This window comes from Brienomyrus brachyistius, chromosome 7 (genome assembly GCF_023856365.1).
Source record: "Brienomyrus brachyistius isolate T26 chromosome 7, BBRACH_0.4, whole genome shotgun sequence".
NCBI classification, from domain to species: domain Eukaryota; kingdom Metazoa; phylum Chordata; class Actinopteri; order Osteoglossiformes; family Mormyridae; genus Brienomyrus; species Brienomyrus brachyistius.
The window spans coordinates 1725404-1747578 of NC_064539.1; the positions used below are offsets into that span (position 1 = coordinate 1725404).

Sequence of the window (22175 nt, forward strand, 5' to 3'; positions counted from 1 at the left end):
CACAGCCAAAACAATAAACAAAACAGCACTACCGAACACGTCCCGAACTAAGATAATTCTAAAAGAAAAGATAACGGGAAAACAAAATGACAAAACTAACTCTGACTCCCTCACCAAACAATACAGTAAACCACACGCATAAACAAATGGGCAGTCACTCCTTACACATTTAACAGACACGAACATACAGGAAACACCAAAGCCGAACACAGTATCCGAGGGGCGAGGCAAGAGAGGAGTCAGTAAGAAGACAAGAGATCAAAACCAGAAAGCAGTGAAAACCGAAGGCAAAGGTACAGAAGGGCAAAGTAAGAGACAAAAACCAGGAAACCAAAAATGTCATACACCAATCAATCCAAAAGAACGCAAGCAAACCAACAACAAACCAACCAAGAGCAGAGCTGCTGCTACTCTCCCGCCACGGCTTTTTCAATCATAGAAGCGGGAGCAGCGTCGAAGATTGGGGCGTGGCCAGGTCCGGGAGGCGGAGTCGAAGAGAGCTGGGCGACGATCAGGATCTGAAGGCAACCCCTCCCCTAAACCTTACGGCACGTAACATCTTCATAAAATATAGTTTATCGTAGTGTCACTGCTGCACCTTGTTTTTGGCAGTTTATTGTAAGCTTTGATGACTTTATATTTGTCATTGAGAGAATCAGAATTTTTCACCATCATGTATTCTGTGCACGCAGAATCCTAAGACATAGATGGGTTACAGCAAGGCAAAGTAGGGTTATCAAAGTTTTTTTTTTTTTAAAATACCGTTGTTTTACTTTCTTCTGTATGTTGTCATGTATGAAAAAAAACAAAAACAAAATGAACACTCTAAGTGGACTACTTGATTACTGTAATCAATTATTATTTAATCAGGATTGATTCTGTCCCAAGATTTTGTATCTATACAAGAGGTTGTTCACTATAACCGTGATCACTATAAGTGGTTTCCATTGTATATGTAAAGCCGTAGTAAATCATGGGGGAACCACCTAGAAAATGTGGTGAAACATGAAGGTAAACTTTAAACTGATTATTAAACATATATTTAAAAATCTTGAAAAGGAATAATCATTAACATTGCAAAGCTAGCTAAGATTTTTTCCATGACAGTAAAAACGTTTTAGCAAAACTTTAAATGCCTGTGCTATATTGTCCGTACAGCATGAAGGTATGAAAAAGCCTGATCATAACCTAGCTTACTACCGATGTAAGAATTGTATGTGGACAACATGTGATGTTGTTATTAATAATATTACCCGACACCTCTTATTATTTGGAAGAGTATAGTACACTTCAATTTGCTCCATTTTGGACCATTTTGGCTCCAGTTTGTAACCTATGAGAGAAGATCCTGTAACTTAGTGTAGTTTGGGGAAATTGCAAAGTTTAACAATTTCTTTTATTATGAAAAAAACAGCACTGAAGAAAAATAGATTTTTGTTTGTATATGTTTATTATAGTTCTTTGAAAAATCAGAATCAGCAAAAATTTGTATCGGTACATCATTCTTGCATGGAAATTGGAATTGGCAAATTGATTGAAAATCAAATTGATTGACTGAAAATTGCAATAGGTGCATCTCTAAATATGTCACAACAATATAATCAGAAATCCTAAAACATAAATAACTACAATTAAATACTGCTGTTGGATTTTTGAACAGGCAGATTACTAGACACCTACGTAGGCTCTTAGCTTAGTGTCGGAGCTGGGGTCCTTTCAGGTGGGAACTAAGCTGGGGAATAGCTAACTCAGTAGCATTGTGGAGAGTTAACACAGTAACACAATAAAAGGACAGAAACAGAATATTAGGGTGTGACTTCCCACTAATACAACGAGCATGGACAACTTTACTCATTACAAACATGGCACAAACGAAGGATTTTCAAAGTATGTTTTCCACATATGTAGTGTCCACACTTTATACAAATTGAGTTTGTTTTGGTGTCTGTACACGATGGGCAGAAATGGCACCAATTTCTCTTTCCATCTCCAGCTTTCTTAGCCTGTGGACTACTGGAACTCTCCCGTAAAGCCTTCACAATGGCTGCAGTAACAGGTCCACAGGGAAGCTGCCGCCTCTCTTCGATGTATGCTGTTATTAGTGCTCTTCCCAAATCCTCCAAAAGAACCTCCTGCAATTATGCCTTTGTGACTTCCAGGAAGGATTGATTTCTCTCCAGATCATTAAAGCATTGTAGGCAGACACATCAATCAGGTGGAAAAATAGCACAGGCGGCTAGCGTGATCCGTCTTCATAATGTTGATATGGTGCTGAGGACCACGAAATTTCTCCATTTTTTGAAAGAAAAGAGTCCTCTTCCATTTCATCCAGGTCTAGGGAGTCTGAGGAGGAGTCCTCCCTTTCAGATACTTCCATGTGGTACTCTTCCTTCCCACTGACCACTTCCTCATGATTCTCTGTCTCATCTAGAAAGATATGCTTACAAGATCAGCAACCTCTCTTGCAGTAAATTGTGCCCTGCCTCACACACTTTTATACTTGTATGTGGCCCAACCACTCTATCCAATGATCCAAGCTTTGTAATAAAAACAAATGTCTGTTTTTTTTTTGTTTTGTGTTGTCTGAAGGTACAAGGGTGACTGTGATAAACATGGGCCATGTTACAGTTGCAAAGATCTGCTCATCCAAAGATCATTCTCAGATTTGACTGATTCCCCATGGCAACAAAAATTATAGCGAATTATGTATAATAATATTGGAAGTGCCACATAAGCCACCTAAATTCTATGGAAGTAAATTAATGACAAAAGTCATTGATGAAAAAAACACGTTGAATTACATTTATCAAATAAAAAAGCATTGCATTATTGATGCATTGAATTTTTGGGGACTGTAATTTAATATGTGTATATATTTAAACATTGAACATTTCAACTGAAAACATTTCAATTGTAATTTCATTGCTTAAATATTCAGTACAAAAATATTCGGCTTCCAAAATTCAGTTCCAAAACATACGTATTTTAAAGTGCATGTTTATAATTCAGTTAATTTAATTTCGCCTCAAAATAAATTTGAAAAGAAGAAATTCAGTTGAAAGTATTCCATGTGTTTTATTTGCATCTTTATTATTCAAGCAGTAATATTCAGTCGTCTTATTTACGCTTTACAATATTCAGTCCCTTTATTTTCGCTGTTTCAAATACGCTGCCAGAATTTCAGTGGTTTAAAATAAGGTCCAAAATTCAACCCTCTACATCCGGGACCAGCAGGATGACTAATAGACTGCCGATAGAGTTCGTCTAACTGCTGTCCAAAATGGAGAAAGCGGGAAATACAAGTACTGAGTGACTTGGCAGCAGATTTTCGTTGATTGTGTTATTTATGTTTCTTGTCGTTTACTAGTCAATCCGATAACTTATTGCGCCTCCAAGTAATAGGTTTTTATGTAAGTAATTCGCTAGCTGCATTAATTATCACCAAACTTATCTTGCTAACGTAAGATGCCTGCGGGCACCTACAAGGTCCGCTAGCTTGCAAGCTGGCCAGCTAGGTAGTTGGGATGGGATAGTACTCGACTTGGAGACTGACAGGTCCGCGATGTCGGCGATGACACCAGAAGGGACCTTAATAGCACTTTTTGAAAGTATGATATGCCTAATTAATTAAGGAAAAGACGGTGAAAATGACGTGTCAACCCAAGGGTCCAATAATGACCCCAGACACAAGCAAAGGAATAAAGACATATTGCAGCTGTTCATGTCAGGAGAGGTCTTTACATTTTAGGCATGAAAATATGAGATTTAGTGTCTTCATGGACGAAGTACAAGCAGACACCCCCATATTCACAGAAAATTTCACTGAATTCAATAGCGGGTAAAAAGGAGCTTGTGGGAATTTTACTTACATAAAAATGTTCTGAGGACAGAAGGAAGGCAGGGAACAACACAGGATGGGGGACCAGCCCATCACAGGACATGCTCACACATACACACCTATGGCCTATTTAGTAACTCCAATTAGCCTCAGCATGTCTTTGGACTGTGTGGGTGTAACAGGTTGTTATTTTACTTTTAATTTATGCAAGATTCTGTTTTCGTTTTTCTGTTTAACCTGATGGGTACAATATCCCTTAAACTTCCCATAATGCTCTTGTCCTGCATCGCCCCTCCCTCTGTCTTTTCCCCTTTATAAGGGTCCCGACCTCATTTCCTCTTCCCTTTGGTGTATTGCACATGCGGGAAGAGAGAGAGCGAGAGGGCCAGAGCGTATGAAGTTTACCCCTTTCCCTATTGTTCCCAACAGGTTCAATAAAAAATTTGGGAACGACAACGGCGTCTGTAATATCCCTTCCTCCTGCACCTCACACACACCTGATAACACCCTAAAACATAACGCAGAGTATAGGCAGGGACTGACCGGTTACATGGGGAAACCAGAGTACCTGGAGGAAACCCTACGACGACATGGGGAGAACATGCAAACTCCACACACACATAACCCAGGCAGGGAGTTGAACCCAGGTCCCAGAGGTGTGAGACAACAGTGCCAACCACTGCACCAACATGCTGCCCCTGTTGCTTGAACCAACCTCTACAATCTGATTTCTCTGAAGGTTCATTTTCCTTCTGCCCTCAGAACATATTTGTTCAAGTAAAATGAACCAAAGGCTCTGGCAAAAGGTAGTACTTCAATACAGTAAGTCATCATGATATTAGAAACTTTTAATTGTGAACTAGGGGTAAAATAATGAATTTATTCTATATTTCAACACAATTAGATTATATTTAGTAAATTTTAACAGAATTTAAAAAGGCTTTGGGGTCAAATTTGACCAGAAAGATTGGTATGGTTTCAAATGAGATTCAGTGATCGTTGTCAGCTACACAACTGGTTTATCTATAGTGCTGCCAGAAAATATAATTGTGTGATGGCTCATTAAATGCAAAGGTACTGAACTGCTATCATTCTAAGTTCCTGCAGAGCTGCCTGCTCACATTCTAAGGTTCCGTATAGAAATGAATACACAGGCAGGCATCAGGTGACTCATTTCCACATGGACACTGGCAAGCGTGATTAGTGGGACGTACCTCCCCGTACGCGACCCCTGGAAGCTCCTATTCCTCCATAGCTGCTCCAGTCCCCTCTGTGCTGCTGCTGCTGCCTGTAGACTTCCTTCAGCTGGGCAACCTTAATTTCACACTGCAAAACATGCACAAAGCACAAAGATAGTATTGGTTTTCCAGCAGCTTCTGGACTGGCTCCTCCTCCAGATATGTCACAAAGCAGAATCCCCACCTCTCCTTGGTCTTGGTGTCCATTGGAAGCTCAATGCTGTTGATCTGAAGCAAGACAACACCGAACAATCAGGAGACCCAGCTGATTGTAAGATGCTCCAGACAGTAAAGTGTCAAGTACTGACATTTCACACAACACGGAATGTGTATAACATCTACACCAAACAGCCCCAAAGGAAGCATTACTTACTGTGCCAAAACTTTCAAAATATTCCCGGATCTCATCCTCTGACGTCTCAGGCCTCAGGCCCCCAACAAAGACTTTCCTGGGAAGCTCCTTCCCCTTCAGCGCTTTGGCTCTTTTAGGATCAATAAGTTATCCATCAAGCTTGTGCTCTTTGAACTCCAACACCGAAAGAAGCATTAGATCATATTAAGAGGGCAGAACCTAGACCTCACACACACATGCTGACCTTTTTCACGCTGTCCGTGTCTTTAAAAAGGACAAATACGAAACCACGGGAGCAACCCGTAACGGGGTCTGTTTTAATGGTGCAATCCAGGACTTCACGAAACTTGGACAGATAATCTGTCCTTTTTGCAGGTATCCCAGCTTAGCCCATTAATAAACATTTTCCTGTGGATAATAAAAACAGTAGTTGCCATACATCTTAAATTTGTTAAGAAAAAGCTAGCCTATAATTAACTACGAAAATACAAATTTTGCAAAAGCATCAGACTGCATTAATCACAATTAAATTTGTCCTACTTTTGGCAATTGCAAATACCTACCATATTTTTCTCCTTAATTTTCCTAGAAAATGTAAGGTAGTTACAAACAACTCCTCAAGTAACTGAGAACTGGGCTTGGGACTAAATGCTCATGAATCTAGGATGCATTGTCCTAACAAACTTTTTGCTATTTTGTATCGTTTTTGCAACCTACAATACCAAATATGACCAGAAAGCACTGTATACGACACATCAATAAACCATCATGAGAAAAATATTGGTCTTAATACAGAGGTGGACATTTCTGGTGCAGAAAGTAAAGATCCAGACCAAAGTTTTGTGTCAACCAACCAGTTGAGTACTCTAGTACTCCTTTCACACCGAGCGTGTGTATTATGTGTGTATTGATAGCAGCTTTTATTTTACAGATGGCGTTACAAAGGAGGTGAACATCTTGTATTGTTTGGAGCATCCACGTTCAATGTACAGGTGGGATGTTATTGTTCCTGGATTTAACTCAACATTCAAAATTTCCGGTTGTCCCACGAGTCATTTGAATACATTTCACAAGGATTTACTAATGCACCTCAGCAGTCAAACACAAACTGCCATCTGTGTGTTCCAGTGAAAAAGCGGGTTGCAATCGCAATTTGGATATTTGCTACAAAAAGTGAATACAGGGCTGTCAATCCTTGAAGAGGTGGGCCAGTGCAGTTCAGTTGGACATGGGCACAGTACGCATCTAGTGTGACTACTAGTCGTGCATGAGCATGGAACACAGACATGACATCAATGATGTGACCAACACACACAGGTGAACAGGTACACTATAATGAGGGGGAATGGATCGGGTAGGCTGTACTGATCAGGCAGAGACAAATATTTAACAAAAATAGCAGCAAAAGGATCACATAGGTCTACAGCAGAGGTGCAATGTTTGCTGGAAATTTGAGCTAATGAGAGTATTCAGGAACAACTGGATGCAGGACACAACAACTGGGAGATATTTGGTAAAATACAGCTTAAAATACAATTAAATGTATTATGCTGCACCGCGTACTTGATAAATCTATAAAAGGGCCATGTGTCATCATGCCCAAAATGACATTAACCACAACATAAATACCTACTTAATATTGCCAATATGGGCAGGAGAGTACGTATACCACAAATGACGATAGACAAGCGATTCTACCATTTACTTTAAAAGATTTATTAGCGTGGAGATGTATAAAGCATTTTTCTGTGATCATGTTATTACAGGCAACATAGTTAAAGCATTTATAATTACCCTCCGGTATCAGGAGGGGTAAACAACGTGCAGGTGTTGGGGAATATGAGCAAATGAGGCGGTCCCTTAAATTTAAAGCCCTTTTATAACAAACACACAGGGGAGCTTGGAAAGCTCATCCCAGATTTAGATCACTACGTAGGATGTGCCAGTGACGCCGCACAATATTTTTCAAGGGCTTACTCACTTGCCCAAGTGGGTTATAGTACACTTTATGGGTCTAGAGGTAATTCACCAGTCTCCCAGAGGAGGGGATCGGGACAACTGTGTAATTAAAAGAGAAACGTGTTATATTTTCACCTTGAACACAGTGACTCCAGCGTGGTGTGAATGAAGACTTTTCTCTCTCCTGCTTCTCTTGATGTTATTGATATGTGTATATACTTGTGTATGTGTTTACATGTGTATATAAATATTGGCATATATATGTGTATGGATTTCTGATATACTTTCTTTTTTTATATGTTCTGCTATTATTTTATGCTTTGTGATGACACATGATATACATACCATTGCTCACTGATGTTTTGTACATTTTGTCAGTAATCTGGTGTGATCCCACTCATTCGGCGTGTGGTCTGATGATGCCCTGATGCCCAGCAGGGATGTATCTTTTTAGACTAAAAGTGCACAGGGCTAGTAGCACACTGAGGAAGGCATCATGCCGAAACGCGTCTGTGCTGTGACGTTCATTATACTACATCAAAAGCAAAAAGGGAAAGTTTACAAGAAGTTTGTAAAGTGCGAATAAAAAGTCGATACTGTGGTAAACAAAAAGTAAAATTTTCAGAAAATATAACCCACAATACATTAAATATTTTACCTGGGGATTTCATGACACTGAGCCCAAGGCCCAGTGTGTGGAGTGTGGATTAACACTTTCCAAGAAAGTGCTAAAACAGTCGAAACCGAAGCGACATCTTGAAACATAGCACCCCAAAATCGCTGGAAAGTACAACTACAGAAGTAGACCACTGTCTCCCTATCGACACAGTATAAGAGTGCCCAGATGTCCAGCTACCTGGTAGCTAGGCGTGTAGCCCAGTGTAAGAAAGCTTTCACTATCGCTGAAGAACTGGTGTTGTCAGCCACTGTTGACACGTGCCACGAGATGGTTGGAGAAACAGCTGCAAGAAAGTTACTGTGAGTAACAACAAACAACAAATTTTTTTTTGTATAGCACATTATCACATTACATCGTCTCAAAGCGCTTTACAGCATCCTCACCCAAAGCCCCCAGTGAGTAAGCCAAAGGCGACAGTGGCAAGGAAAAACTCCCAAGAAGGAAGAAACCTTGGGATGGACCAGACTCAAAGGGGGAGTCCATCTTCCAGGGGCTGGCAGGGATAGTCAAATAGGAGAGATGGTTAAGTGCCAAGTCACACTGTCCCAATCATAAGATTTGAGAAATAACTGGAGAGCAGGGAGGTGATGACAAGCCAGTGCGGAGTCTTCTTCCAATCGCCAGGCAACTAGAGGTAAGGCAGCGGGTCATACATGGAAGAGTACCGCTTTCCAATGATGCTGTAAGTAGGTGGATTGCTGAAACGGGCTCTAACAATGTTTCCAGGTTTAAACGAAGTTTTGGAGAACGCTCTACATGTGAGCATAATGGATACAGTCACAAACCATTTGTCATAGCTGGCTGAGAAATTTGTGGAATTCTTCACACAGATGGCAATATGTGGATGTTGCACCCCTTTTCTGTGGACCCAAATGCTGATGACATTGCTCTCCCCGTAGAGTTAGAAACTCAACTAATGGAGCTGTCAGCAGACAGTTAGTACTGGGGGGTATACCGGTTAATACCGAAAACCGTTTTTTATTATTTTTATGATATAAATTTGTCTTATACCGCAATACCGGTTTAGCCTACACAACGTTCGGAAAGTGGCGCAGCTGGAAACTGTTTAAGGGGTGACCTCTTTCACTGCTGCACCGCTAAAAATGTATCGCGAAAGATCAGAATCTGAAGATATAGCTGAAGCTGGAGTGAGGCACTGGGGTTTGAAGTTTGAACAGTGAAGTTCAAAATAGCCACACTTCACACAACACCACTAAAGCGCAGCGCGTGCGCACGCACGCACACACTCACGCAGCCCCTCCCCACCTCTCAACAGACGCTGAACGCATTCGCGCTGGTTAGCACAAGCATACGGAGTTAACCGAATATGGTATATACTGTAGTGGAAGGCACTACAGTATATACTATAAAAATCTATAAAAGTTGTTTTTTTGTAACATAGCTAAACCGTATTCCTGCAGGCATTCACCTAAACTTGGTATCTTATATGAACAGTATATTTTTGTAAAGAATAAAGGAAAATGTACTTGTTACTGTTTTCTGTGTGTGGGTTCTTGTGGGGAATCTGGTGACGACTACCGAACCGGTTAAAAAAAAGTGGTGGCAGCTTTAAACAAGGAAATTGCTGTTGTATTACAAGCTGAGTCCTCACCTGGATTTGAACATTTGACCTAAAAAGATTGTCCCAAAATCCTGAATACGGGCCTTTTTCGAATGAGAGTGCCCACTCCTGAGATCAATAACAAAAACAGGCTGCTCATACGGTACTACCGCTTATTAGTCTCTCAAACGACAGGTGTCATTTTAATTATTTTACAATCGACAGATCATACCAGGGGTGGTTACCGTCAAGCTGGTTACCGGCTCGGTTCGGCATATAACCGGTTAGGCACCAGTGCAGCCACATTAACTAATGACTGGTAATTGTTCGCCCAGTTACTGGTGGCTCAACCGAACACTTAGAGAAACCACATGATTCCGGTTAGTGAAGCCAGGCGACAGACTTATGCTGCCGAGTTTCTCACCCGTCACCTTGCTGGTTTTCACTCAAGTTAATTGTAGTCCCTTCGGGGAACTCCTCTGCGCTGAAGTCGGTTTGTCTTTTGGCTTCATTTTTTTTGCAACAACACGAGCCCCTGCTCAAATGTGTAGCTTTAAAAACACCGCAAACTGAACCAAAACACTGCACATTTTGTGCAAAGAGGCGGGGTATTCAGCTGTCCGGAGGTGATGCGACACTCCGGTTCCTTCAAGTCCCACTGCCTTGTACTGTACGTTATTGGAAAGAACTCCAAATCATGTAGAAAAACACTGATTAAAGAGAACTGATTCATTGCATTTAAGACCAAAGATTTACGTTTTTAAATATATTATGTATTATGTAAATATTAATGTCTTTAAATATTTTTTACTTTAATTTTTTTGATTTCACAGTATTATATATTTTAGAATTTTATTCACCTGAGAGTATGTTGTGCTTGATTTCCAACCGTTACACAGCTATACCAATTAATCACATTATTACATTGTAAGATACCAAAAATCTCTATCTTAATTTTGAGGCTACATGTCACCTAACCAACTCACAACGCAGAAAGAACATGCGAGTATCTAATGGAGATGTGTGGCGACAGCTAGTGCGACCTGTCTCTATTTGGGTTTTAGTTTTGGTATATCTACACTGACTAATCTTCTATTTTGTTTTTAAAGGTGTGTCAAAAACAAACTATTCCAAAATCTCATAGATATGTCAGTAACATTCATGGAGAGTGCAGTAATTTTCCGGGGCTGCTCACTGTAAAATCATTATAATGAGTTACCCATTAAATACAATTGAGCGTTTGTAGCGTCAAATTCGGCGTGTCACATGACAAACATCACGTGACGGAGTCGGACCAATGACTAGACAGTTCATATCTTACTGGTCTGACATTCTTGTTTTGTAGGAGCGGTGTTGTAGATGCGGAGTATGAACATACAAAGAAAGCATGTTTTATTTTTCAGCAACCGTGGCGAATTTTTAGGTTTTATATACAGGAAAATATGCGCGAAATTTTAATACGTTGACTTCTAGTTACGTAATCAGCATTTACTTCCATTCAATTATTCCCTGACTGGAATTCGTAATTTGACAGAGTTTAGCGCCAAGGTGGCTGGTTCCGGCACGCGGAATTATCTCGCGTTGCTTGCACAGTGAGAGTTGTACGATTGACGTCGGCTCAACTAAAGGAAAGAGGCACTTTTTAAAGGGATCGGTCAGCTACACGTGAAGCCAGCTAGCCAGCATTGGGAGTGTGTTTGAGGTTGAAAGGTGCGGCTGGCTGGAATATTTTGTGTAAATTAAAATGGCTACAGTATCGTTACCAGCAAACGTCAGCGTCATGTTACTGGACATAGAAGGGACCACGACACCAATTACATTTGTCAAGGTAACCTAGCAAATATTTAAATGACATTTTAAATGTCATCACATTCAGTTTGCGCTTTATGTAAAAATAATGTTGAAATAAACATATCAATTGATGGACGTGAGTGGGCTTAATTGTTTTTTTTTGGCAGGACATTTTATTTCCATATATTAAGGAGCATATCGAGGACTATTTGTCTACACATTGGGAAGAGGACGAGTGTAAACAAGATGTGCAGCTACTAAAAAAACAGGTATGGTTTGCTAACGATAGCAAGGTCATTTTGTTAATAAGACAAAATAACGTAACACGTGGTCCGGTAATTGCAAGTGGTATAATCTCTTTTGAATACAGGACTACAGGAGTACATCAAATACAGGAGTATCCATCAAATTCACACTTTGTAGTTGCCCGATGCTGCAAGTAGGGACTGACAGTTCTGTATTTTAGAAAAATCTTTTCTTAAGACATTTATTCTATCCTCATATCACAACCTGCTGGTGTCCTTATGAGACCCGTCAGAATAATATGATGGCTGTATCCACAGTCGGGGACAAATCTTTTATTCAGTGTGATCACCATTCTCACAAATTATTTATAATTTATACACTGCCATTTACTTTATAACACAATTAGGTTTACCTATGCCATCAGGATCATATCAGTTATCTTGTTTCTTTATAAGATCTTTTACTGTGGCAGTCATATAAGAAGTTATTGCTTTAACGCATAGCACTAGCCTATGAACTACCTATTCTGTAAAAGGTTGTAATATTCGCCCCTGGTGGAGTCAGTGGGCATTATTTCCCTCCCATCCTAAAAGTCTCCCAAGAAGGGCTGCCTTTGCTTTGCAGGTAGACTTGTCTGGTAAGAAAGCACTGCTGCAATATTAGGGGGAATCCCCCCCTACCCCAGCCGCTGGCTTTCTGTGAAGTAAATGAATGGTGTTTAATGGTACTATTTTGGCGGCAGGCAGAGCAGGATGTCCGGGAGCACCGAGCATGCCGAGTGCACAGCCCCGACCAGACGGTGCACACGGACGAGGAGAAGGCCATCCGGGAGGTGGTGGACAATGTGCTCTGGCAAATGGCAGCTGACAGGAAGACCACGGCGCTGAAGCAGCTGCAGGGGCACATGTGGCGTGCAGCCTATATGTCTGGGAAAATCAAAGGCGAGTAAGTAGGCCTGGCTAAATGTTGATATTCCTTTAGACAGTGCTCTGAGTTTCGGCTGTATGTCGCAATGTCTTGTTATGCACTAGTTCTGACAGCCTTACAGACAAGTTTAGTGAGGCAATTGTATAAAATAATCATCACGGGGATACTCCTTTAAACTAGGTAGTACCTGTAGCTAGCTAGACTGAAACTTACTGGGCTTAGAACTGGAGGCCCTGCTGTTTTGTTTCTGGAGCATTTTGAGATGTAATCCACTCATTTCATTGCCTGTTTGAAACAGGTTATACCAGGATGTCGTTCCTGCCATCAGGCGCTGGAGACAGCAGGGCCTCAAGGTCTACATCTACTCCTCGGGAAGCGTGGAGGCCCAGAAGCTGCTGTTTGGATATTCTGTCGAGGGAGACCTCCTAGAGGTGCACCTCTTCCTGGTTTTTATTATTTGCTTACTGTGGTTGAATAATTACATAGCACAAGTGTTTATTTCTGAAATTCCCCCAACATAAACTTTTCTTTTCAATTATTCACAGTTATTTGATGGACATTTTGATACCAACATTGGCCTTAAAGTAGAGAGTAAAAGTTACCAGAGGATAGCAGAGAGGATCGGCTGTCCTCCAGAAGAAATTCTGTTCCTCACAGACGTCACAAGAGGTACCTACGTTATGGCCATTGGAGCTTTGGTGTCTGAACCTGTTTTTCCTGAAATCACAGTAAAGTAGGTCCGTTTTGTTTATGAAGTGTGTTAACAAAAGAAAACTCTAGTTTTAGGCTTGTTTTGGTTCCAAAATAATTTGAGAAGATCGTGTGCATCAGCGAAATATTTCAGTTTGTGGTTAAGTGAGGGGCCAGCATGGTGGTGCAGTGGTTAGCGCTATTGCCTCACACCTCTGGGACCTGGGTTCAAGTCTCCGCCTGGGTCACGTGTGTGGAGTTTGCATGTTCTCCCCATGTCGTCGTGGGGTTTCCTCCGGGTACTCCGGTTTCCCCCCACAGTCCAAAAACATGCTGAGGCTAATTGGAAATTGCGCGTAGGAATGCATGTGAGAGTGAATGGTGTGTGAGTGTGCCCTGCGATGGGCTGGCCCCCCATCCAGGGTGGTTCCCTGCCTCGTGCCCATTGCTTCCGGGATAGGCTCCGGACCCCCTGCGACCCAGTAGGATAAGCGGTTTGGAAAATGGATGGATGGATGGATGGTTAAGTGATTGATATTTAGCTTTAATTTAGAAAAAGTTATTTGAATATTTTTGTCATTATTTTGGTTTGTACTTTTTTCTTACATTTTTAAGTGCATATTGATATTTAGTGATAATGCATAACTCAGGACTGTACAAAGTTTTAATTTTATAAACCGTAGCATAGGCTCTACAATCTGACCTGTGATAAGGAAGTCTCTGGCTGTGTTAAATTTCTAAGTTTTAATCTTCTGGCAGAGGCAAACGCCGCAGTGGAAGTGGGCATGAACGTGGTCGTTGTGGTGAGACCAGGCAATGCAGAGCTTGCCGAGGAGGAGCGCTCTCACTACAGGCTCATCTCGTCCTTCAGTCTGCTGCAAGCAACTAGTTCTTCCTGAACAGTTAGGCAGTGAGAGGGTCGCACGGACCCGGAGCTGCTTTTGGGTCAGGTGGAAACTGGGCCCAGGCAAAGACATCTGTACGTCCATCGCCGGTCACGTCAACACGGGTCATCTGTCTAAGGGACACACTGAGGCTTTTTTTTAATAAACATTTTTTAAATAAATATTTTAGTTTTGATCCATGTCATCTTGGACTGTTGTGCAGTATGGTGTAAGTCCTGTAATCACAAACGTGATTTGTACGCTGTGCAAGGTTCGATGGCATACCACAGCGGCACTAGCATCACGCGTAAGTGCTATTCTAGATGATGGACTGCCAGAGTAGGAAAAAAACACTCTAAGCGCTGTCTATTCATGTTTATTAAATTTCAGTTAGTACAGAGAGCATTTAATATCTTTCGTCCTTGTATTTAAACAAAAAATTGAATAATATAATAATTTTCTTATACCGCCACACCACCGTTTTTCTACCTAGTTTAACCACAATGCCTTTTCTTTTAAAAGATGTGGAGACTTAAATGCTTGTTGCTTCCATGATTTACCAAAACAGCCTCATGTGGTGTACTCCACTAACCAAACTTAATAAACATAAAGATACGCCGAATTCATATCTATTACTAATTTTTGGGCATCACGATACACATTTGTTTAATATTTTAGGTATACTACTAATACATTTATTGAATTGTGGCCAAAAATAATGTTGGTATAGTGCCGAAAACTTTGATCTCAAACTCAGTTTGATTTTCTGGAGAAAAATTAATTGTTTAGATTAATTGACCAATCTGTAAAATAGTTGATAGATGAATCCACAGAAAAATTGTTGTTAGTGACAGACCTAGTTAGCTTATTCTGTTTTAATCTGCAGCTCCCCCCATAATGTATTTTACCAGCAGCACGGTAATTGATATAATTGAGGCTGAAATGTCATAGATTGAAGTGTGCATGGAAAAAAGTTTTTGTTGTGATGAATAAGGTACAAAACACCCAGAAAAATGTTTCTTACACAATTTACTGTTTTTCTCCTTTGGTTTGTGACTTCCCTGATTTTAGTAATTCAATTGCCTGTGCAAACATGACACTAAGTTGTTTCATTTGCTTATCAGACTAATGCTGCAGGCTACTCTGAACACATTTGGTCAAATAAACATTAATGATTCCTTTTTAACTTGTGAAAAACCTTAGTTTAATTTGTACATGTATTTCATAGCAAAGAAAGAGTACAACGTGCATGAAAAAATACTGTAACATTTTTCCTTTGGATGTTATATTTGCACAATGCAAAACAGGTTCATAATTAAAGCTGGAAGGCAGGAAAATTGCCTACCAAAATTTCCACCAAACTTCAAGAAACTTGCACAAATAATGAATGAACCAACAAGGTTTATCTAAACCTTGATACAAGGGTTACCATAAAAATAAGCAGCAAAATTATCAAAATAAGTGCAAAAAAACCCTAAAATACATTCCATGAAACTTGCGTTAAATATTTGTGGCTCTAAGACCACAAAGCTCTCAAGAATTCTATGAAGAAAACCGGTTTCCAAGAAGCATTACGAAGAACTGTTGGGTAACAGTGGCAATGCCATTCTGTTTACTAGTTAGACGACAAAATTATTTACTTATATTGGGTGATACCAAGCCTGATTAATTTTAGAAGGTCGGGATGCTTTTTAAGGATTCTTGAAATAGTCAAAATTGTGTTAGAATAGCAGAAGTAGATTAACTAAAAGGGTTTAACGCATACATACTTGAAATACAGCTACAAAAAAGTGCTCCATATAGTAACTACGAAATAACTGGGAGACTATCTAAAAGACGAGATTGATTATCTAGTGTTTTAACCCTTGGAATTTTACGAAAAATCAGTGTGGTCTTTAAGGTTTGATTCCCCTCCCCCCCAACGAACATGCTTATTTATCCGTCAGCTATAAAAGAGTAATATTAACCTCGTTACTGTCCTTGCTGTTTTCTTACTGGATGATATTTAACAAGAAAAGCATGCAGTTGTAAAACCCCAGAATAACACACAAAGATCAATGGGAATAAGGCAGTGTGACGAGGACGCAGTCAGGGGATGGCCCTACAGCTGATCGGACTGGAACTCCGAGACTTCTGAGAATGTCTCTGACAGGCTTAGCGGGGGCTCCTGATCAAGGCTGCAGACGATCTCGAAGCGGTAGTGGCGAAATTCAATGGCGAAGGAGCTTAGGAAGCCCAAGAAGAACATAACCAGCGCCCACTGCGTTCGCGCAGCATGTATGTGCAGACCCTGCGTCATCAGCCCAGAATCTGGTGGCGATTTCATCAAGGTCACATTTTATAAGAACGCACAGAACCTTCCAGGTTGTTTGGGTGCTTTTCCACTGCAGCAGGTACCATACTTTTGGTACAGCACTTCTGCTACTTTCCCTTTTCCGTTGAATTCTGGTTGAGTGTCAGTACCAGAAGTTCCAGTACTTACGGTAGCAAACCAGCTGGGGTACTTTTTTGGTACTTTTGGTAATATGGGGTGGGACTTGCAAATGGTTTCTCTTAGTTGGTCGCGCAAATAGCCTGCCTCTAAAACGCAATACAACCGCCATCTTAAAAAAAAGTTACCAATTCAGAAAACAACAATAAAAAAGGTAAAAAAAAAAAAAAAAAAGTAATAATAATGGCTAAATGAAGAGACCCAAGCTTTAATTGCATGGGCAGAACAACCAAAAGAAGATCTGAATGGCATGACAAGAAATAAAAAAAGTATTTATACTTATAACGTGAGATGTTGGTATTAATATTGCATATCATCCAGCCCTGTAATACACTACAGCCTTTTTTAGAATTCAGTACAAAATACCCTGCCTCGCATTGTCATTCCGTGCTGGTACCAGTGTTTACACCAGTAGAAAAGCAACACCTTGAAGTACCATACGTTTGGTACTTTTATGAAGTACCAAAAGTACAATATCTGGTGCAGTGGAGAAACCCCATGAGAGCCTTTGGTGGTTCGCGTCAGCCGCTGGGAAGGATACATAACAGTATGCAGGAGCTGATGGCCCCAGACAGCAGGAACCGGGGGATCCCGAGCCTCCGGCCCTCGTTCCTGAAGTTGACCTTCAGGGTCAGGAGCGACTGGAACCAGCAGTACATTGTCCCCAGGCCAAAGGTCATCGAGGTTCCCACATTGTGCAACCTCTCATCACTGGAAAGCTGCAGTGATTTACAGGCACATATCTGACCTACTTCTGCAGTATTTCATATGATGAAGCATCACCACTGATCAACGGTTAGACAAGGAAACTTAAATTTGCAAAATCAATAAATAAGTATTAATCTACCATGTAAAATGCTCACATTGGTCTATTATGCTTGTTAAAAGTATTATGTACTAATGAGTAAAATAATGAAAAGTTCATCCATCCATCCATCCATTCTTCCAACAATCTATCTTCTACAACTACTTATCCAGCATAGGGTTATGGTGAGCTTGGAGCCTGTCCTAGGTATCACATGGTAAAAGGAAGGGGAACACCTTGTATGGGATGCATTAATTCAATCAAAAAAAGAGTTGTCAAACCTGGAAGTTCCCAACTAGTGTCATGCCAAAGCAGGCAAGTGACATGGCCACCAGGCTGATGATGTTCATTGACGGCTTCTGAACCTTGGGCTTTAGCTGCAGGTATCGGAGGACACCAATGATGAATGCTGAAACAGAAAGCAAGATTCACTCCGGGACTTTTAAAAATGCTTCAGTAGCAGCATCCCCCATGCATCCCACCACTGTAGCTACCGCAATATGCTTCTCATTGACTTCACCCACTTTTGCTGTAATCTGGTGTCGGGCTGATACAGTGCGCTCACACTGGCAGACCTCAGCTGATGTGTGCACCTCTAATACACATCCCTGCCAGCTCTGCTTTCTCTATACTGAATCCCTGCACCAGCAGAAGAGCTGGCCATCTTTCAGGCAAACAGCACAGCCTCAGTCATCATCAACCAGCAACTTGCAGAAGCTTGATAAACCCCCATAAATCGCGTCCTAAAGGGCAGATACACTAAGTGTTCTTCAGGCTCAAGGGGGTGACTGATAGGTAAGTATGGCAAAGGGCCATTGTGCCACTGACTCTTTAACCTGTGCTTTGGTGATGTTCTACATCAACAATGCTGCTTGTGTTTAGGATTGTGGCTGGAGAATGTCAAACCCATCAGAGACCCCCAAGTAGCAGATAAACATCTAAGGTCACTCAGACCAGAGCCATACCCTTCACAAGCCAAGCCTTAACTGCCTATATTTATTCCAGAGTATTTTCCCTCCTGTCACATTTAATTTATATAGCAGACAATTCTACCAAAACTGATGTATGCATTTGAGAAAGCAGGGTCAGACAGCCCCTGGAGCAACATGGGTGGGGGTATTACAGGCTTGACATTACCTTGCTTACCATGGGATTTGAACCAATGACCATCCCATCACAAGTACATCCTCCCAACCTGCTGAGCCACACAGCCTATTATCAAACCTCATTTCTCAAGTCTGAGTAAAGTATAACACTGAGCATTATTCATACCTACAAATGCGGCCATGTTCATGACTTGACTAAAGACGCAACTGGCTGGTGGTGCATCGCCTGCAATGCTAAAGAGGACACACAATGCAAAGAAACACTGTAGCATCACGTTTCCTGTCAAACATTGACTGTGAGTGTTGCAATCACCCACTCAGGGCTGTGCCTTGTGCCATTGTATACCTTATATATGGTGGGGACAAGGGTCCTGATTTCCTAGGACAAAAAAAAAACAGCTGCTTTCGGTATAGGTTTGCAACAGCACAACCAAATGTCATTAATCTTGCTTTCTGAGTTTGAATTCCAGTCTGAGTGGTTTCGGCTGTAACTTTTAAATAAATTAGAAATATTTAGCTAGCGTGAAGCTGGCACTAGGTACTAACACTCTCTGTACATAATTACAAAAGCACCTTACTTGGTTTCTGAACTGAGTGATGTTATTTTTCCATCCTCAACAGCAATAAAGTACCTGTAAAGGATATTTAGAAATTTAGAATTTCAATAGTGAACGCATATAATTTATTATAAAGGGGAAATGGTGTAAATAAAAAGCTCACATTATTTATGCTATTGTGAAATTTGATGATACAAACAGGATGACAGATTATTTTTTAACGCTGTCATTGCATAGTGATACTTTATTAATCCTGGTGGGAAGAATCTCTTTTTGCTTTACCCCATCTTGCTCTCCATGTGACAGACATGCAGGTGAGAGCAAGTTTGTGGGTCACATATGACTGTTCTATGGAGGACAGGCTTGAACTAGCAACCTTCTTATCACAAATATGGAGGCTTAGCCTACAGAGCCACATACTGCCCCAAATTTGGGAGGGTGGGGGCGCAGTGTTATTTCATGAATTGTTGTAATGAAGTGTAACCCAGCCAAAATACTTTTATTTGTGAAATAAATAAGTATAAAAGATATACTTGCTGGGTGTACTACCAGAATGACCCACTCTAGGAAAAACTGTCATCTTAAGATGGATGGATGGATGGATGGATGGATGGAGGTAGGAGGAAAGAAAGAAAAGTATCTTACACAACCCAAAGCCCTACTGTTGTAAAAACGCAGAACATGATGGGGAGGAACATCCACGGATTGCACGTCTTCATGTCTAATTCTTACCCTTTTGAAAAGAGGAAACAGAGGTAATTCAGCAGCTACAAAGCCTCCGCAGCTCTAGGCGTGGGCTCCCGTCATTAAACGCCCCACCAGCACACCGAGCCGGCTCTTATTAAGTAGCGCTCAACATGATGACTCACGTCACTCTGCCCAGACTCCTTATACATGTTTTTCTTTTACACCTTTGAATTTAATAAGAAATAAAAAGATCTCGGTGAGATTCAAATCAACATCGCGGATATAATAATACTACAATCTGGCCATCCTGGCAAACCTACTGGCAGAGTAATTCCCACACATCTGCCCTAATTCTTTGTACGTAAGCATGACTGAGGTGATACCCTTACATAAAGCAATTATAATCAAGTATACGGGCGAATATTCTGTTAATATATAATATTCTTTTAATTTATAAGAGGTGGTTTTAATTTGTATAATATACATGCACCTATCTTGCTATTTAATAGATATGGAAAGGGTATTTCTTAAATTTTAAGCACACGATTATCACACTAATCGGATTAGTAATCTTAATGCGGTATATCAATTATTTTATGCTACAACCTGTAAATGAAGAGTGCCCTTGCTGCTGTGTGCTTCCACTGCTCCCGCTAGAGCCGCTCCGATTACAGTAATGCCGTGCTTCTTGACAATGCCGTGCTCCTTAAAAATACACCGTACTTCCTGTGAGTGAGGAGCGCTTCCTCTTCATTTCAACTTGTCCATGGCGATCTTCAGGCTTTTATGAGGCTGCATCTGCAGAAGCTGCCGTCGTAGACGCAAAGTGGCGGCGCGGTCCGGGAGCTGCGACATCCATCCACACCTCCGCCTTCTATGTCGAATGTCCCTCCTGATTAGGAATATGCTAACAAAACTAATGACTGGGACGCCGAAGAAGGAACATAACATTTCACTTACCTACTGTATGCTGTATTTTTGCAAATCCATCTTAAAAATGACGTCCAGGTGTAATTAAATGTAATACATTGCTAGCCTACACAAATATTACATTCGTTTTGCATTGTTCATACTATGTTTAATAATTAATTGACTGTACGAATCATGTATTTATATGACGAGTGATCCCGATTTCCGTGATGCGTAGACCACGACCCACAGTTTAAACGGACGATCGGGGGTAATTTAAAGATAATTATTTCATTTTAAATTTTTCGTGTAAATAAAACCCTTCTGCCAATAATGGAAGCACTAACATATCATGTTTTTGCGCTCCCACTCCAGACGGCGTAGTGCTGAAAGTATGTGTATCGTGGTGATGATAGACCTAAATGTATGTCCATCCATCCATTTTCTAACCTGCTTATCCTACTGGGTCACGGGGGGTCCGGAACCTATCCCGGAAGCAATGGGCGCGAGGTAGGGAACAACCCAGGACTGGGGGCCAGCCCATTGCATGGCACATGCACTCTCCAGTCACACCTATTGTCAATTTAGCAACTCCAACTAACCTCAGCATGTCTTTGGACTGTGGGGGGAAACCAGAGTACCTGGAGGAAACCCCACGACGACATGGGGAGAACATGCAAACTCCACACACACACATAACCCAGGCAGGGAGTTGAACCCGGGTTGCAGAGGTGTAAGACAACAGTGCTAACCACTGCACTACCATGCCGCCCCTAAATATATGTCAAGGCGGTAATTATACATGAAGGGCAATATTATGGTGGTGATTATATGCGTATTTAATGATGGGGATTGTAAACATCAAGCACTACCATGTACTATTGAACAATATAAGCTGTGCTTTGGGGACCTTGTGGAACTTTTTGGACAGAGGCTCACACACAATTCCTGTATTGATATCTTTCTGGGGGCTCTTCATTCTCTGTGGGCATAGCCCTACTCGCAACATTGACACACTTAATCCCTACTCAGCCCTGACCTTAATCATAAGTAACCAAACTAAATACAAGACTTTTGGTTTTTTTAGAGTTTTGATTGCATTTATTGAATAAAATTGAGGTTATCCTCAGTCCTCACAATGTAAAAAATTACGGGTTTTTATCAGACTGTGGGGAAATTTTGCCCCCACAATGTAATAATTACACACACTATCACTTGATTTATTTGATACAGTGATGAGTGCATTTACTACTATCAGACCAAGGGACCATTTCACATATCTATTGCACAGGTCAGTATCCGCTCTAGCACCTGAAGTCAGTCAGAGGAGACCGTTAATTCAGTAATCGACGTATTTCTTTAGAGTTGCCGAAGGTTTTCCATATTCAGCATGTGATGCAAGATACAAATGATTAATTAACTTTAATTTTATATACAAACCTCTCGTGTGTGTTA

General features: G+C 40.9%; 2 protein-coding genes and 1 long non-coding RNA gene across 8 annotated transcripts; 1 reads left to right on the top strand and 2 right to left on the bottom strand.

Moving 5' to 3' along the window:
- Window positions 1–1496: 1496 nt before the first annotated feature.
- On the bottom strand, window positions 1497–10272 carry LOC125746822 (uncharacterized). Its single transcript, XR_007399070.1, has 4 exons — window positions 5450–10272; window positions 5261–5304; window positions 5053–5164; window positions 1497–2427 (listed from the first exon to the last, which is right to left on the bottom strand). It is a non-coding gene; the product is annotated as an uncharacterized LOC125746822 (long non-coding RNA).
- A 680-nt stretch (window positions 10273–10952) lies between these two features.
- LOC125746814 (enolase-phosphatase E1-like) lies at window positions 10953–15351 on the top strand. The gene is made up of 6 exons (XM_049021335.1): window positions 10953–11455; window positions 11586–11687; window positions 12407–12609; window positions 12890–13022; window positions 13137–13260; window positions 14041–15351. Exons 1-6 carry the CDS (start codon window positions 11372–11374, stop codon window positions 14178–14180), a joined length of 786 nt encoding a protein of 261 aa, XP_048877292.1. The 5' UTR covers window positions 10953–11371; the 3' UTR covers window positions 14181–15351.
- tmem150c (transmembrane protein 150C) lies at window positions 15182–21175 on the bottom strand. Of its 6 annotated transcripts, XM_049021340.1 has the most exons (9): window positions 20418–21175; window positions 19994–20035; window positions 19770–19857; window positions 19146–19199; window positions 18914–18946; window positions 18734–18801; window positions 17743–17870; window positions 17198–17375; window positions 15182–16475 (listed from the first exon to the last, which is right to left on the bottom strand). In XM_049021340.1, exons 3-9 carry the CDS (start codon window positions 19841–19843, stop codon window positions 16267–16269), a joined length of 744 nt encoding a protein of 247 aa, XP_048877297.1. In that variant the 5' UTR covers window positions 19844–19857; window positions 19994–20035; window positions 20418–21175; the 3' UTR covers window positions 15182–16266. The 6 variants fall into 6 exon arrangements, with proteins under 6 accessions (XP_048877297.1, XP_048877295.1, XP_048877298.1 ...); XM_049021338.1 differs by having other exon boundaries at window positions 19770–20685; window positions 20772–21175; XM_049021341.1 differs by lacking the exon at window positions 19994–20035 and having other exon boundaries at window positions 20535–21175.
- Window positions 21176–22175: the final 1000 nt, after the last annotated feature.